This window comes from Falco peregrinus, chromosome 6, assembly GCF_023634155.1.
Source record: "Falco peregrinus isolate bFalPer1 chromosome 6, bFalPer1.pri, whole genome shotgun sequence".
Taxonomy (NCBI): domain Eukaryota; kingdom Metazoa; phylum Chordata; class Aves; order Falconiformes; family Falconidae; genus Falco; species Falco peregrinus.
In genome coordinates this window covers 31761701-31780323 of record NC_073726.1, presented here as the reverse complement: position 1 = coordinate 31780323, position 18623 = coordinate 31761701, and the positions used below count along the sequence as shown (strand labels likewise).

The window sequence follows — 18623 nt, the reverse complement described above, 5'->3', positions numbered from 1 at the left end:
CCAATAACTTGAGAATTTCTCCAGCATGTTTTATGTGTTTTCCTTGGGTAGACAGTAGTCCTTTCTCCAAACTGCCCCATGGGTGTGAACTACGCCAGATGCATATTTGGAAGTCTGTCGAAATATTGATTTTTCTTCCCTTTTGCTAATTTTAAAGCTTGGGTCAGAGCTATGATTTCTGCCTTCTGGGCCGAGGTGTTGGAAGGGAGGGCTTTAGCTTCTATTACCTGATCAGTGGTAGTTACTGTATATCCAGCCTTACGCGTTCCACACTGAATGATGCTATTCCCATCTATATACGACTTATCTTCAGCATCTTCTAGCAGTTCTTTCATATCTGGTCGGCTGGAGTATACTGCTTCAATTGTCTCTAAACAGTTGTGGGATACTGGTTCTCCTTCAGTTCCTCTGAGAAAAGATGTTGGACTGTCAATGTTAGTAACCACAATTTGCACATCATCTTGTTCCACCATAACAGCCTGTTACTGAAGGAGTCATTGAGGTGACAGCCAATGGGCCCCTTTGGCTTCCAAGACTACGGATCCAGTGTGTGATACCAACACTGTAATCTTCTGGCCCAACGTAAATTTGCGTGTCTCTTGAATATTGAGTACTACCGCAGCCACTGCTCTTAGACAATTTGGCCATCCTTTGCTTACTTCATCAATCTGCTTAGAGAAGTAAGCTACTGCCCTCTGATCTGGCCCCACGTTTTGGGCCAGAATGCCCAAGGCTATTTCTTGGTTTTTTATGAGAAAATAACCAGAAAGGTTTGGATGGATTGGTATCAGTAACACTGGTGCTCTCGTAAGTTCTTGTTTCAGCTTCCGAAAAGCTTCATCAGCCTCCTTATTCCAGACCAAAGTTTTTGAGTCTGATTTTAAGAGCTCATGAAGAGGTCTTACCAGAAGCCCATAATTATAAATCCACAAGCAGCACCAACTTGTCATGCCAAGAAATGTATGAAGTTCTTTAACTGTCTGTGGTCTTGGGGTCTTCTTTCCTTGCAGTTCCTAGAATCCTCTTGCTGGCCATAAGTTTGTATCCAAGGTAAGTTACTTGTTGTTGTGCAACTTGGGCTTTCTGGGGAGAGACTCGATAACCATTTAATCCAAGGAAGTTTAACAAACTTATTGTCTACCCTATGCATAACTCTTTGTTTTCAGTAGGTATTAATATATCACCTACATACTGCAGAATCACTCAAATTCCTGAAGGACACTCTCACCTTTCTAAGTCTTTGGTCAACTGATTTCTAAAAAGGGTCAGACTATTTTTGAAACCTTGTGGTAGCGCAGTCCAGGTGAGTTGTGTTTTTCTTCCAGAGCCCAGTTTTTCCCATTCAAAAGCAAATAACAATTGGTTCTCTGGGCTTAAGGGTATGCAGAAGAATGCAGCCTTTAAATCCAGTATGGTAAACCAGGCCAATTCAGAACCTAACCTACTTAATAAGGTATATGGATTAGCTACCACGCAATAGAAATGTTCTGTTATCTTATCGATGGCTCTTAAATCTTGTACTACTCTATACTTTCCACCTCGTTTCTTAACTGGTAGGATAGGGGTAATATATTCAGATTCACATTCTACCAGTAATACATATTTCAGAAATTGTTCAATAATTGGTTGAATCCCTCTTTTATCTTCCAATCTTAAAGGATACTATTTAATTCTAATTGGCTTTGTTCCCTGTTTAGGTTGTTTTACTATGGGTGAAACTAATTTTGCCCATCCTGGTGCTTCAGAAGCCCATACCCCTGGATATACCTGATTTTGGACTTCTTCAGATATGCTAGTACTGGTAGGAGAATTTATAAGGTTTAATCTGAGAACTTCAATCAGTTGTTCATTCCCTACCTTAAATTCCAATTTTCCTTGAGAAAATTTTATCTCTTCTCCCAATTGCTCTAATAAGTCCCTTCCTAATAAGGCCCTAGGTGAATTAGGCATGTACAGAAATTTATGCACCCCCAATTGCTTCTCTAATTTATAACTAAGAGGTTTCAAGAAATACGCCTTTTCACTTTGGCCAGCAGCTCCCCTTACCATTACAAAATCATCATCTACAGGCAGCAATACTTGATTTAAGACTGAAAATGTTGCCCCTGTGTCAACCAAAAACTCTATTTTATGTTGCTGATGCCCTAGCTTTAATACAACCAGCGGGTCCGCTAGGGTAGATTTCCCCGGTTCCCTGTCAGTCCTTCTTGGTATGTGCTAGAGTTCTTCCTTTTCCCTCTGTGCCTTTCAGGGCACTCACTTTTCCAGTGCCCTTGCCATCTACGTATTGCACACTGGTTATTCCCTAAGGGCTTCCACAATCTGCCTCCCCTAGGAGCCCTAGTTTCTTGTAAAGCTGCCACCAGTACCCTCCTATCTTTTATCTTCCTCTTCCCTATTTCTATATACTCTCCATGCTTCATCTAACAAAGCTTTCAAGTTCCCGCTCTCCGTTGATTTCAACTTTTGTAATTTCCTTCGTATATCATTTGCTGACTACCCTATGAACAGAGAAACCAGCTCTTGGATTCCAATTTCTGACCTATGGTCTAATGGGGTGTATTTTCTCATGGTGTCTCTCAATCTATTGAGGAATTTGGATGGAGTTTCTTTTGATCTCTGTCGAATTTCATACAGAGTTGACCAATTAATGGATTTAGGGATTGCGTTCTCCATTCCTCATATGATCCATTCTCTGTAAGCGGTCAGCAGCCTCATGTGGGCACTATGATTAGGAATCCACCCCGGATTTTCTAAAGGGAAGTGATCTTTAATATCTTCTCCTGTGGTTTTTTGAAGATGTTCACTAGTCAAATCTTGAGATACTTTTAGTACCAATTGTTTTTCAGTTTGTCAAATGATCCAGCAATAGCTGAATATCATCCTAATCAGGGTTATGCTGCTTCACAATACATTGAAAATGTCTGCTTACCCCTACTGGATCATCATGGTAGCCTTTGGCCACATTTCTCCAGGATTCAAGATAATGTTAAGAAAATGGGACTTTTATCAAAACTGCTTCTCCGTCTGGGCCTACCGCTTCCCTTAACGGAGCCTGTGCCACTGTCCTATCTTTCCTCAGGTGTGGGAGGATACAAGACTGGCAGACAGGCCTCCAGAGATAGAATCCCTGTCCTCCTCCTGCTTGGGACTTACTGGAGCTCGATAATAATCTGGCAAATCCTCCTCTTGAGGATCTCTTACCTTCTCTAACTTTATACATCTCTGCCCTATACTACATGCTGAGCAGCACCTTTTCAACTTGCCTTTCCCTTCCTTTCTGCACTCACTCTCTAACGCTAACACCATGGGGTCTTGTGGAGGTACTAATCCACACTCTTTCTGGTTTTCAGGGTTGTTTCAGAGAGTAAAAAACATATCTGCACATATGGCTTCCTCCCACTTTCCTTCCCTTCTTAGGAAGAGTATCAATTGCAAAACAGTGTTATAATTTAAGGTTCCATTTGGGGGCCGCTTTTCTTCATCCTCCAACTTATAGAGGGGCCATCATTGATTGCAAAATTAATGAGAGTTTTCTTATTTACGCTTCCCCCAGACACCCCTGCAATTTCCTTCCGATGGTTTAAAATACAATTTAGAGGGCTTGCTTTTGGTACTTCCTTACTCCTTCCCCATCCCCTCCCCACCCCCCCATCACTAAATCACATTCTTCTGACAAAGTCTAAGCACTGGGAACAATTAGCTCAAATATAAGTGATAAGGCGGCGGACAGGAGGAGTCTGGGCTTTATGCCCGCAAGGTTCTATATACCTGAATCCCAATCTACCTCCCTTATATTAACAAAGTATAATACAACATAGAACATGTAACAAAAGTATACTTGCACACACTTTCACTTTGTTCATCTCGAGCTGTTCTGTGGATCAGAAATCCACAATCACTTCGTACTCGGTTGTACTTCTCAGTCACACAATCATACAGAAAACAAATGTTGTTAACAACTCCAGATACATGAACTCAAATTATAAACAGTACCAGGCACATACAGCAGATATAGGTAATTACCACCACACTACACACTCCTGCTATTCCAACTAGGAGAGTCCAAGTTACCATTAAGACACACGTACACATGTGTTACCCAGGCAGGATCCCTTTCCAATGGGTTTTACCCCAACTGATTGGGGGTGAGCAATTCAGCTCTCTACCTCACATAGGACATCTCCTCACAACTTACAGGTACCTCTTCCTATTTAACATACCTGGTCTGCTGATGGTTCTTGTCTGCCCCTACAGCGTACGGGTGAGCGAGGGAGTTCCTCTGAAAAATCTCAGGGTCCGCCAAGGATGTCCCCCTCTCAGCCAGTCCTGTGGCCAGGCAGAGAGAGTCCCACCTGGGTCGCCAAATTGATGTGTGGAATCAAACTCTACAACTCGAGGAGAGTTACAAAGCAGGTGTGTTTATTGTGGTGCTGGGTGCAAGGGGGATCGCTCCTCCTAGCTTGCAAACTTAATTTTACTCACAATACATATTTAAACAGTGAAGTCTGTTAGTTCTGCCCAGAGTCCACACCTATGAGCTAATTATTGGTTAGTTGCTTTCGCGCTTCAATTTAAAGGTACAGTTAATTTGAAATTTACTACGCACGCTCCCTGAGCAGGGGATCCACCCTCTTTGGGGGCGGTGGGGGGTGGGGCGGCATTTGAGTAGGAGCTCATGATCTCCCACTCCCACAGTTATTTTACCTGAGTATCCTTGAGCCTTATCACTTCAGTAGTTTGTTTTCTTTTAGCAGTTAGCAGGTCCTCAACAGAGCTTGTGGAGCTCACCTACATCTGCACTAACTGTCACTTCTTGAAGTGCCGAGCGGGTGAGCCCCAGCCCTTCTCTCCAGGCAGTGAGGCTCCTGCCTGCTGGGTGATGGTTCCTATTTTCTGTGCAGCTCCTTCCTGCAGCAGAGTTTTAGGTTTTTCACCATATTTTCTTGCATCACTGGGAAGAGGTGGAGAGGGAAAGGCATGGGAGGAGGAGAGGAGGGCAGAGGGGATACTGTACTATGCCTTGCCTTGTGTTGCCATTAAACGTGTTGCTATTAGCATGTTAAGGGGTGGTTCTTGGTTAACAGGGGTGGTCTTATTTTTGGAGGGTATGTTTTCTTCATGGTCATCCCAACTGAAGAATTATGGGCCAGCATTGAGGTGATAGTGTGCCTGGTAGGTTTGAGTTTATGTGCAGTGGCTATATAATTAAGTTCCGTGGGATCTTCTCGCAGCATGATCAATTTCACTGATTATCTCTAAGAGACTGTTAAGACCTCATTTAGCCATTCATACAAGTCTTGATTGATGGGAAAATTGATTGCACTACCTTTGCATGGTTAGGATACCGCAGCCATTGAACGTAGTGTCAGCAGGCAGGCATCATCTTCAATACTTGTTTGGCTGAAGGCTATGTTTTTGGTAAACAGTTGGGCCTTGGGTTTGCCTAGTTCCTTTTACAGATTTTAATCTTTCTGGCAGGCACACCTGAGTTGGATTTACTGGGTCAATTTAAATGTTAGGTTTTGTTCTGACATCAGTCAGGGTCTGTCAATAATGTTTGGATGTAAGCTTTCACCTGAAAGGGAGTAGGTTCCCTAGTTACTCATTTTAGCATTAACTCTTCTATCACTGACAAAGTGGTCTGTTAGGTTATAAGGGAGTCATGTTGTTCTTGGATTTTTCTGTATGGAGCTTTGACACACTCTTTGTTGGTGGCCACTTGAAGGCCCACAGTACCAGTGAGGGGTGGTTGAGTTATCTGCTACGAGAGTTTGTATTCTTTGTTAAAGGAGATGTACCTTCTTTACATTGCTCTTAGTTCATTTCACATGGGTTGGGTTGAGTGTCCTTGAGGAAGAATTAAGGGTGAACTTAGATTCATTTCACAGGCAACCAGCTATCACCAGCTCAGTTGGTAGGGTCAACAGACTTTGTCATTGGAATGATTTTCAGCAACATATTTGGTATGTACAATTGGTGATGGCATTTCTACAGGCCTGAAATAAGCTGAAAGGTGTGAACTTCTCTATTCCTTCTGATGATTGCTGATTTAGATGCCTATGTGATACTTTAAATGTCAACGCTGTGAGCCTTCTCATGGCAAGTAGGAAAAGCGAGCAAAGAAGAATTCATATTAGGAAGATTTACACCAGGAGAAGGCAGATGTGCCACAAAAGATCAGTCAGAGAAGGTACATTCAGTTTCATAGACTTTTAACACCATTTTTGCAGGGCTGTGACTATGAGGAAAAAGAAGGAAGACAGACAATCAAGATACAATCCATTTTCTTAAAAAAATAGGAAGTAGAATCAGCTTTCAGAAATTCTATTTTAAACAGGTATATTCAGAGAAGGTGCACTTGCAGAAAACAATCTCGCACCACGCACGGCTGTGACTTTCCAATACTAATTACTAGTACTGCTAAAAAACATGTCAGATACTGTGAGATGCCAGAAAAATGATTCTTTTCTGCTGTCTCAGAGAAGACACATTATAATCATTTCACAGTTTTAGACAAGTTACTGGTAGATGGCTCTGCCTCATATATTTTTTGGTATACATTTCAGGACTGCCTCACTCCCAAGTCAAAAGACAGGTGGTGTGATATATTTGTAGGGCTAGATTTAAAAAGTGATGGAAAGGAAGATTTGCAAATCTATGAGATTTGCAATCCCTGACAGTTTTTAATCATTCATCCTTAAGAGCAGTGGAGAAGAAATCTTAAATAGGCATTTTTCACTTTATTGTAAAGAACTTGGCTGAAACCACTTTACATTACCTTTGAAACAGCTGGACATATGCAGTAGGTGCCTCCCCTGACAGAGCCTGACGTGCTGCAGAAAAACGTCTTCGGAGAGAAGCTTCTTCCTGATAAAGAAATATGACCAATTTTATGCAGCAGCTTAAAAGTATATATTGTAACTTAAATGGCTGTGATATTCCTCTCTTTTGCTAAGACTCTAGAGTGTATGCATTTATATATTCTGGAAAAATAGCAGAGTTATATTACAGCCAACAAGGTGCTATATACGATTCACTGATCTACACAAATTAAATTTTGGTCTGAAATCTTGCCGGCTTTGAAAAATGAAGATCTTAATCTCCAGTGAAGCTCCATTTCTTCATAGTTGTCAAAATGTGCCAGGACATAGTAGGAAGGAATATCCACAGAGAACCACTTTTGATATGTCCCAAACTCCCAATATGTTAAAGCAGGAATAATTCTAACTATGGTTGTGTTAAACTTCTTTTCACCAGTAAGGAACTGAATACAGAAGAATTTGCCACCTCTAAATCTTAAATAAACGGTCTCTTTGCTCCAGCAATGCAGAAAACTTGCCTTATCAACTCTACGTCAACAAATATTCCCCTCTCAAAGAAGGAATTACCTTTCGGACATTTCAGTTAGTTAAAATGATTTTGTGCAATGAACACATTATGATCTCAGCAGACTGGAAAATGTAGTTCTCAGTTTTAAGGGCTTGTTAATTAACATGTGCTGTAGGACAATGTGATTTCTCAGGTCAGACAAATGGAGCACTACAGTGTGCTTAAAAAAATAAAATCTAAATCACAGATCAGAATTATTAAATCCTGCTTTATTATCAACTGATAGCCATTGATAGTTATCAATTTAAGAGCTAAATCACATTATCTGTAACGGAGGTGTTTTGTCATGTTTTGTCATGCAATGAAAGAATATGGTTAATCTGCTGAATGCTCACATTATGACTGTTGTGAGTTCCTTCACTTTCCTTCATTATTTATGCTAAGTAAGGCTCTGTTTATATGTTCACTGAGCTTGTGTTTTATTTTGCTTTATTTTGGTAAAGATATAATTCTGACTTTTTTCCCCTGTGTGGATTACAAGTATAGATACCTTTCTGTTCATACCGTGTATAGTTAATTACAGCCATACAAAATTAGCACAGGGTTGGCATGCTCACAGGGGATAAGGCTGCAAGGAACCAGATCTACTGTTTTCCCCTGAGCAGCAGGTCCTGCTTTTTATTTTGCTTATGGATTATTCACATTAATTTATTTACATTTTTTACTTTCCAGTTCTACATGATGGAACATGGTTACTGCAATGACAGCACAATATTTGGGTGCCAAAAGCACAAAAATAAATTGCAGTCCAAAATGTAATGGTTTACACAAAATTTTACTTTAAGGCCCTAGACATATTTATATTTTTCTCATTAAATATGGTCTAAGAGGCACCTGTGGTTCACCTGGAACATTTTACTATGTTGACACTTCAGCTGATGCTGTAAAGCTTCCTCTGCATGTAAAAATATATTGGAAACTTAGTGTAGTAAATAATGAAAAGATATTACCAGCACTGAACAAGGAGACTAATAAGAAAGAGAGCCTTGCAGCCACTAAGTAAGTTAATCCCAATGTAAATGATATGCTTCCTTCATTATAAACCACTTCTCCCTGACTTGACAGAATGTAAACTTTCAAAATAAAAATAAAAAAGATTAAATACAAAGTGAGAAAAATAAATTGCTGGGGTAAGGAGCGATGGCAGAGTGCCACTAAGGCAAGAAATAGTCTGGCTCCTCTCTCATATTAAACCAACAAACCTTTGGTTGAAAGAAAAATGAAAATGAACAAGACTTCTGACGTTTTTTGGATTCTGGATGGCTTGAAAAGAGGTATTTCATTTCAGAAAACTGACAGGTGGGAGGTTCCCTATTTGTCAGCCATTTTACAATCATACTTTTCTCCACACCTAAGACAGTCTCTTTTAAAGCCTGGAGCATGGGGGCAGGGGGGTCTGTTACTTTGTTCTATCTACAGCACTAATTCTTAACATCAGAGGTAGTTATAAATAAAGAGATAGCAGCAAAATTGTACAGCAAGTCATGCCTGCCAAGCCATCATTCATCATAATGACATCATAACCCTGGAATGGAACAAAATTTAAAGCTTTCATTTCTCTTTTTCTCTTTCTCCTGTCATTATCATATAAAAAGAACATTAGACACATCTGTTTCATAGCCCCAACTCTCCCACTGCTTGCAAGGAGAATGAATACCTTTAGGGAAAGAACTATTAAGGAGAAGTAAAAAAAGAAAGGGAGATGAAGTTGCAAGAGGTTATTTGAAATCCAAGCACATTGTTGAATCTGTTGATTGAAAAAGTAAAAGCAGGTGAAAAATTTGCTCAAATTTGATCTCTGGCAGTTATTACTAGCGTACACTCTGAAAGGCTCAGCTGAATGAGTTTTTCCACTGCCACAGGATGGCGTTCATAAGTAATCTTCAATGTCCTATTAACTGTATCTAACTATTTCCACTGAATAGGATATTTTCCTATCTTGTTGTAGAAATGAGAGATGATATTCAGCTCCCTCACACCAGTACACAATTGGATGAAGTCAATTAGGATCAACAGATTTATTCTGGTGTAAAATTGAGCAGAAATGACAGCCTGTCCTCTCACCTGAGCTTACCTACCTCTTTCTCGGCAATCTGGCTTTAACTCTGGGGAACTGGTAAATATTATTGAAAAGAAAGACAGCCAGTGAACAGGAGTCAATTTTCTCTGGAGCAAGAAAGGTCTGAACAACATGTATTTTTTGCATACAGCTTATCATTTCTGTCTAAGGTTACAGTAAATGCTGCTTACCACAGCGCCCAGTGGTGCAGCATGTTTGTCCAAGATGCTTCCTGGATAGTTTTTGACAGAAGAGTCCAAGAATTCATTGACAGATGAAGACCGAGTAGCAGCAGTAATTCCTCCACCAGGTGACAATCTTTGCTCTTGTAAGAGCCGTGTTCTTGAACCTAGTGTGGGAAAGACACTCCTCAACAAAAATATTCTGAACACCACTTTGCTTCCAGCAAGCAGAAAGGAGTCAGTTATTTGCAGCTAGCATCAGTTGGCTTTTGGCACCATTTTGGATTCACAAAAGATAAAGTTATAAAGGATATAAACTATGCAGTTCCCCAAAAGCTTTTAAACCTTCTGAGTACTTCACAGATACAGCAAATTTATCCCCCCTGAATAGTAAGGCAAATAAAAGTTATGAAAATGCTAAGAAAACCCCCACCCCTACATTAATGGACTAGGAAGAGGTACTTAACTGTGTGTAAATGAGCTCATTTTGCTACCATTGCTCTGATATACACTACTGTTATGATCTCTAAGCTAATTACAGTTTATGTACTTAGAAATGTTAACCTTCTCAGAGCTCTTAGAATGTGATGGATAGTTGGAGCAGGACAGCTTTTCTTGTTATTTATCTGAATTTCTGTGAAGAGAAATCCAAAGACTTGCACCACTGCTGTATTGCAAGGAATCAAACATGAACATGAGCCAGAAAGCTGAAGACACAACTAACTTCCTTTTTTTTTTTTTCTAAATAGAAAAAAGATCTGCAAACTTGGATTTATCCTGTCTATAAAATGGTATCTAAATATTAAACTAAGCCATAGAAAAATTCTTATAAATATTGGTACATGGCAGTCTGCAGAAATCCAGTCACCAGGAAGGTTTAATTGTGTTGTGTGTCATATCAAAGCACAAGAGGTCACAACCTAAGAAGTCACATATAAAGGTGGTGGATGAAAGGCAGAGAGTGATGCCATCCATATGCCTGTTCATATATTAAATATGGTTAGTTTTTGTAGTATAAGCCTTTATTCAAAAGTTTCAAAAGTCATCAGATGACTTTCAGCATAGCCCTTGTATACTGCTGGTTTGTAGCTGCCAGAAAACCTGCTGTTTATTATAGAGGAGATGGGATTTCAGACTGTTGTTTCAGGCAAACTACTCACTTCAACACTGAGTAAGTATAGAGCCTAACCTTCAGAGGGGCGGAGCTTCACACTGCCAAAACTTCAGTGAGATTTCTGATTTCCACCATCACAAATAATCAGTCTTTGACATAAATGTCCCTTTCTTCATTTGTAAAATACAAATAGCAACACACACTCCACAGGACTGCTGTGAGACATAATTAACAGTTGTAAAGTACTGACTTCCATGGATGGAAGCTGCTAATGCAGTGTTATGAGCTCTGGAATGTATTCTGCTATTAAAAGTTTTTTAAAAGAAGAACTTATCTATTTTCTTCCAGTATTTTTGCTCTATACATGAGCAGAAGACCTTGCACAGCAGTTCATTAAAAAAAGAATTAACAACCTATCATAATCTCACACAACCAATCTTCCCCCTGCTACTATCTTACTTAAAATGTCTATATTAAAGACAACCTTAGGGCAAGTTTTTTAAAATAAATTATTTCACACAGTCCACAAGAAGATATGATCTCTAGAAATAGGATAGTTACATTTATTTAAACACATATAAATGAAACTCTAAATGAATTTAATGGTGCATAGTAAATTTAAGTTACTTTATGAACAGCAGAACTACAAAAATCTAGTACTATTAATGAAGTTTCTGTAACTAGTGACAAGTCACTCACTGAAAGAACTCAGAACTGCTGAGGAATACAAAGTCCTTCAAAGAAACTTCAGATACATACGTATATATCTTCATAAATACCATGATTATATAAAAATATTTTCTCTTTAATCATCCCCTTTTTTCTTCTTTCCTGATAATCTAGTTCAGGTTTGGTGGGTTTCGTTGCCTCTCACGACAAAACTCCTCCATTATTTTAAAGACAAATAAGAAATATTATAGAAAATAAGGCAAAGAAGTCTTCTTTCTCACTTGAAGTAAACATGGAAGCTCTGGAAATGAAAATACGAACTACATAGTTTAAGATAAATAAGATTCTTCAGAAAGGTCCTCACTGTTGTAGCACTGAGATGCCACAATATGTGTAAAAGCTTTTTTCTTGTCCACTGGGAAATCAGTATTTATTAATTCTTTCAGGATACAAAATTACTTGAAATGATGAAGTGATGAATTTTACACTACCTTTCATTAACATTTTCAGAGATTTTTGCCCTTCCTTCAGCTACTTTTATTTGCAGCCTTCTGGTCACACCGAAGGTCATGAATTATTGGCTCTGTGTTACTTAGGAAACTGGTTAACCATCCTGTTGCAATGGATCTAACCAAGAGAGCCATAAAACATGGAGGCTCTTGGAGTTAGAGGAGAGAGTTCACATAAATGAGCTTCTTGTTAGTCCATGTTGTAGAATGTCTTCCTGTTGCTTCTTATTTCTTTTTCTCCAGTATTTGAGAGATCATATACTGCTTTCGTCCCTGCTGGTAACCTGCCTTGTCTGGAATAAATTCAAGGGTTATAGTTGAGTTCTCACAATATGTCAAGCTAATCTTAGTTACGCTGCCTCTGACAAGAATAGTCTCCTTTCTTCCTCCACAGGCAACCATAAAACTCTTCTCCCACACCCTTCCCTCCCTGAGACAATTCCATAGCTGCATGATGAGTTTGACCAAGGAATCAATCTGTCAGAAAGTTGTTTGGTGTTGTGTTTTTTTTTTTTTTCTCCTAGGTTGGTTTTTGGATGGAACCATTTCCTGATCCAGAGTAGACATGACTGCACAATCACAGGCATGAGAGCAAGGTGGAAACTAGAAATGCATAGGCAGGAGAGGCAACTTGGGCATGACCACAGCTTGCAGCAGCATGCACTTGGGTTAGCTGGAAGTGATCATGAGGCTCCAGTCTCGGTCATTCAAGTGCTAAAAGGCTTCTCTTAAACACCTTACTAATTATTTGGGTTTACCCTGCAGTAGCGCCAAAAGCATATGGAGTGAAGTTATGAGTTGCACTTCACACACACACTGCTGTCCTGGTTTTCATACACCTCTTCATGCTTTGTGCTGCCTTGGGGAAGAGAATACAGTAAGGTCTCAGTGCCATGCCATTTTCTCATTGCTTAACAGTTTAATTGGCACAAAGCTCTCAACCATAAATACATATCTCACTTGTGGTTCATCTGGAATGACTGGGAAATGCTCAGCCCAAAAACATCCTCAGAAGAGTCAAGAAACTCACTTTCTGCATATTATTGCCTCAGGGCACACAGTGATGTAAAGTACCTGGGTTCCATTAAAGATTGTCCTGGTTTCAGCTGGGACAGAGTGAATTTTCTTCTTAGATTCAGATCCCAGGGAGGAATCAGCACAGGAGACCCATTACAGAGAAGCACAAGAAGGTTTCATAGACAAGTAGTCCCACAGGTTGCATCATTCACAGATTTCAATTCTTGTAACAAGTAAGTAGGAATACTGCACTGATAAAAACAGTAGTAGCATATGCCCAGACACAGACACAGTACCTGCTCCTGCTCTGCTATTCAGGTCCTGAACGCTATCAAAAACTGGAGGTGACTCCAAACCCAGGTATGCCTTTATGAGGAAACTGAGCTCTGTGAATGCCTCATCCAATTCATCTGCAAAAAGGGATATGCATTTCATGGTGGAAAGAAAGGATACGTAATGAAAAAACAAGCTTTCAACAGTACGAAGTTACACAGAAGTCTGACACAGAAATGCATTCTTAACTTATTAAGATCAACTCTTCGGGAGAAAAATCTTCATAAATAGCACATTCAAGAAAATAATCTGAAATTCATCTCGGTTTCTGCACTCACCCAAATATTCTTCTTCTGCAATTTGGATTACTGTTTTATTTAATCCTATATTTAAATTGTAAGCTCCATATGCCCTTGACAATAAGTACAAATACATATTTTATACCCCAATTATATATTTCACCACCACTGTGATGAACCACAAAAATTACCTCAACAAAAGGGCAGACACAGAATGAGCTAGAAAAGGGTTCTTCTCTACCACCTGCTACCCTCGATTCCTAAATATCAAGAACAAACATTTATTTTAATGAAGTATCTACCACCTTCGCATTCCTTGTTTCAGGCTGGGGGACTTGAGCAAGTTACTAAGCAGAAGAGTCCTACATGGAAAAGCTTTGCAGCAGCCTCTTCTTTACAGTGAAATGTTGTCAGACTGAACATTGGCTGTCATTTCAACCCTTCAAAACAGCCTACCCTGCCCAGAGATAATTAGGTCTGTTAGATCAAAAGCACCTCTGAACTCTGGCCAGAAACCCAACAGACAATTAGCACTGATCAGTTTAATACTCTCATAGGAGACAATACTTAACAAGTGTGCTATTGAGTTCAATAGTTGGTTTGCTTTCTAGATGTGTTTAAACACAACTTGGGCATAGCACAGTAATTCAGCCCTGACAGATCTCCAGAGCTTTTGGATTCCTGGGATAAGAATTAATGGGGAAAATCAATTAAGGGATAAAGTGTTGTGCTGAACATCAAACCACTTGTCATCCTTAGTTCAGTATTTGCCAATGGTTTTGTTTGCATAGCAGTTTCAGTCCATCTACAGGTGTGACATTAGAAGTCAGGCGCAGAGTATGAAAGAGATTAATTTACCTGTGTCGACTACTGCATCAAAGTATCCTGGAAAATCTTGACCTATTTTGATGTACATGTCCACTCTGGAGATTGCCTCTTCAATCTCTGGCCTGCTGAATAATCCTTTCCTCCGCAGATGTCCCTCATATTTTTGTTTGTTCATTGGTACTAACAGGATATATCTGGGTTTAAAGTAGGTATTTTTCAAGCTACGCACACCCTTTAAAATTAAGCAGAAAAATGCAATGTTTTGTTCCTGAAACTGAGTGCTTATTGAACTTGTAGCTGAGTCTAGGATAACTGTATTTATCACAGATTACTGTGAAAGCAGTACTGGAAGGGTTTCAGATCTACAGGTCTCAAGATCTAGTATCCAACTTTAAAAAACAGGCAAGTTCAAGGTGAAGTGCTCTAAAGCTACATGTGGAAAGCATTATAAGATTAGTATAGCTTTATTCTAAACATACTTTTGAAAGAATACTTCCAGTTAAACTCCACAGTGATTTAAAGTATCATGCTTCTTACAACCACCAGTTAATGGCTTTTCCTTCTTTTCCATCCTTTCTATTACATCAGGACCTAGTTATTCTAATTGTGCATATCACTGACTCACACTACTGTACCAACACACAGCACAACTTATCTGCATCACCACCTTGGCCCTTAGCTTTCTGCTATGAATAAACTGACATTTTTCTCCTCTGCTGGTATATTTTTCTAAGTGAAAGCATGCAGCTTCATCAAGATACAGGCATATTTAATTTGGTGAAGCCGCTTGCAACGTTACCTCCTCCCAAAACTGGGTATAACTACAACTCCACAGCAGAGATATGATGTGCACGTTCTTCATCTGTTACACTATAGTCAGCCATCTTAACTTGAACCATTTTTATCAGAAATAAGCTATATTGAAAAGGACTTGTAGTATAGCAGAGTAGGAAACATTTACATGTGCCTTGCATCAACTTTGCTGTAAGGACAGTGGCTCCAATTGGCACTAGCTGACAGCTGAGGACTGCAAACACCTATAATCATTTCAGCTAGATCTGGAAAAGGAGACCTGTCTGCATGCTAGGACTTAAACACAAGGTTTTATTAAATAACGTAGGTAATGGTACAAATTCTGAATTTCTGATAGCTCTCCTTTGCACCAACTCATTCTTTGAAGAATCATTTGTCTCTCCCTCTATCTACATATAAAACAGAATACTGTAACCATGTAGCCCTGCAATATGGTATTGCCATTGCCATAAGATTTGTACTGAGTTTTCAATACCTGAGGAGTGAGGCTTGTCCTGTTTGCTCTGATCTTTTTTACAAGACTGTAACTTTGTTTTACTTGGTTCAGCTGTGACAGCAATTTCTCTTGTTGACTAGGTGCCTATATGTAATTGTTTTACTTCTGTTTATCTTTGCGTGGTACAACTATAGTTTTATATGGGTAGCAGTAACAAGCAGTTGTTCCAGGTACAATGAGATGTTTGTGACTCAACATATAGTGTTTATAAATACAAGTCTGGCATGATAGCAAAAACTTCAAGCAGAAAAAAATGTACAGGACTACACACATGGGATGATAACAGATGGGGCACAGTCTTGACACTAGACACCTCACAACTATAAACATCTCAATAATGATCAGTTAAAAACCAAAGGCCTGGAGCTGGACAAAGCAGGTTTTGGGAGCAACAAGAAGAAATAGTATCTAGCATACATAAAGGGCACCATATATAATGAATTCTTGTATCAGAAACTGTGTGGCCAGCAGGACCAGGGGGAAAGCACTGACCTTAGACCTCAAAGGAGCAGTGAAAGGGTGAGCATAATACCAGCAAAACAGATAGAAAGTAAGAAGCATGCATCACAATTTTAACTGTATTATTATTATTATTATAATTGTTAATAACAATAATTTCTCAGTATAGAAGTACTCTAAATGCATTATTATTCTTCCTTTTTCTGTAAAAATTAGATCTAGACTAATGATTACTCTTAAATTAGACAGTTAAGATTTCCATCACACTAACAATAAATTATTTGCTTTACTTTTATGTATATGGTAATATATAAAAAAATTATCATTCTGAGTATTTAATGATCACTGTGAGGAAAAAACCCCAACCAACAAACTACCCCAAAACAGGCCAACATCCATTGTAGTATCTGCTGATGAACAAATTATCCAAAGCTAAGTGAGACCACGCACATTATTGCACTGTGGGAAACTTTGTTTTCACTGAGGCATGATACATCTTCTTCGCTGAAGTGGGTAGGAACAGAGAGGGACTAACGTCAAAACTGAGCACTGCTCATAACTTCATCAGTACTTACCCTCACATCCTGAGGTTTTCCCAGAATAACTCTAAAATATAGTCAAATACAAGTAAAATAATGCAAAACCCAGTAACAAGCTGAACACTTAAGAGATTCATTTTTCCAGGTTACACCATTCTAAATATTGAACAGTACTTTGATCCATTCTAAAAATTTCAGGGGGGGATTCTGGGGAAAATCCTATTTGTTTTGGTGAAAACTAAAGGGGAGAATTTTGGGCAGAGAAATCTTTTCATCCAGCTGTATGACCACCTACTTTCAGCTAGGCATGTAATTATTCAGAGATTGTAAAACCAGCAGAAAGGAGACCCACATTCCAGCCTAGTAACACCTTCCTCATCTGAAGCTGCACCATGAATGAGTTCTCTTTCTGATCAAGAAATAATGTAACAGATTATTTGTGTGTCCCAGAACTCACCAATAGTCTGGGATGAGCAGGGAGCAGAAAAAACCGAAGAGATACAGAAAGTGTCTGGTGTGCCAAATAAATTTGTTGTACAGCGACAATAGGATGTGACTACCTAATAAGAAATAAAGAGAGTAAAAGGAAAGTAACCTTAAAATAAAGAATGGGAGAATACAGGAGTTGACAGTTTGAAACCAAAGATATATTTGGGAAATAATTAAAAAAAAAGAGTAAAGTTTGAGTTTCCTGAATTTGTATATGACGTCAAGAAAGATTGAAGGACTACCTGACTTGAAGACATCCATTCATTTAACATAGCTAAAGCACTTCAATTTCTTCAGTTACAGTGTGGGGTTATAGAAAAGCTGTGACTAATATTGTATTCTACCTCTTTTGACTCCACAGCCTGAATGAGAGGATAACCAGCAACAAGTGCAATAATGGCCTTTGGTAGGAGACAAGGTGTATTTATATTTCTGGAAGCATAATGAGAAATATTAGCCACTTTGCCGCTATACCCTTGGTTGGAACATGCTCTACAGGTATTGGTGGCTACACAAGCAAAGGAAAAGCACTGCAAACGCACTTACTCAAACACCTAACTGCGTGTCAGAATTGCAGCAGCCTCACTAACTGGTAGTGTAGAGTCAGCAAGATTTAACTTTTAAAATTTGTGTCAGTCTCCTTTATCAGTGAAAGATATACTCTAGATTAAAGCGAATGAACAGCTCTAAATTTTCACTCTTGGCCCACAGACCATAATTAAAATTTCTTCTAATAGTGCTAAATCACTTTTGTTATGAGCCTCACAGAAGATAATGGACTTCGATAACTTCTATTCAGATACATAACTCACTATTATTGTTTCTCATCTGCTAGCAGAGTCCACAGTAATGCAAGACTATGCATAATTACTATGTGATCTTGAAACTTCAGTGACAAAGGAGTTTCTCTAGCTGTCTGTTCATGACAACAGCTTTGGTAATACCCAGTAAAAGTTATGGTCACTGCCTATGTTGCTGGGTTAACCTCCTTATGAATAAACATGATGTTCCATTAAGTTCTTTCTCCTAAATTATTCTGTAACACATCTACTTTGTGAAGAACTGATGGCTTTAAAAGGCACCCCATTCCATCATACTTAATCTTCTCCTATTTTTCCTCTCTTGTAAATTTAGGGTCTGCCTGGCAAAGACAACTAACACACTCAAAGCCTATTGCAATCAGTGGAGACTGAGGATCTCCTACTTTTCTTTTTTTATCTCTATTTCTTTTCCCCATCTACCATGGAGTATAGTAATGTCTGTTAACTTGTAGTAATCTCCCAGAGGTATAGCTGAGCCCTACAAACACAGTGAAACCCAGCAACACTCAGGATCCCATTCTGGACACTCTACAGGCTCCCAGTTTTGAGGCTTACATAGATGGAATTTATATTGTAGAAAGGATTTGGAAGGAAAAGTAGCATACTTTTCCTTTTTGTCACCTCAACCCCCAGCTAGTAAATCTTGATCTAAGATAATGAGAAG

The 18623-nt window shown here is 39.1% G+C and overlaps 1 protein-coding gene across 1 annotated transcript in view; it reads right to left on the bottom strand.

The window, feature by feature from the left end:
• Nucleotides 1-3675: 3675 nt before the first annotated feature.
• LRGUK (leucine rich repeats and guanylate kinase domain containing) overlaps nucleotides 3676-18623 on the bottom strand; it is a 41523-nt gene continuing 26575 nt past the window's right edge. The window contains exons 14-17 of the mRNA XM_055807288.1: nucleotides 14373-14574; nucleotides 13239-13352; nucleotides 9643-9800; nucleotides 3676-6870 (exon numbers count right to left, since the gene is read on the bottom strand). Coding sequence (XP_055663263.1) covers nucleotides 6778-6870; nucleotides 9643-9800; nucleotides 13239-13352; nucleotides 14373-14574 — 567 coding nt within the window. The 3' untranslated portion in view covers nucleotides 3676-6777. The remainder of the gene's footprint in view (nucleotides 6871-9642; nucleotides 9801-13238; nucleotides 13353-14372; nucleotides 14575-18623) is intronic.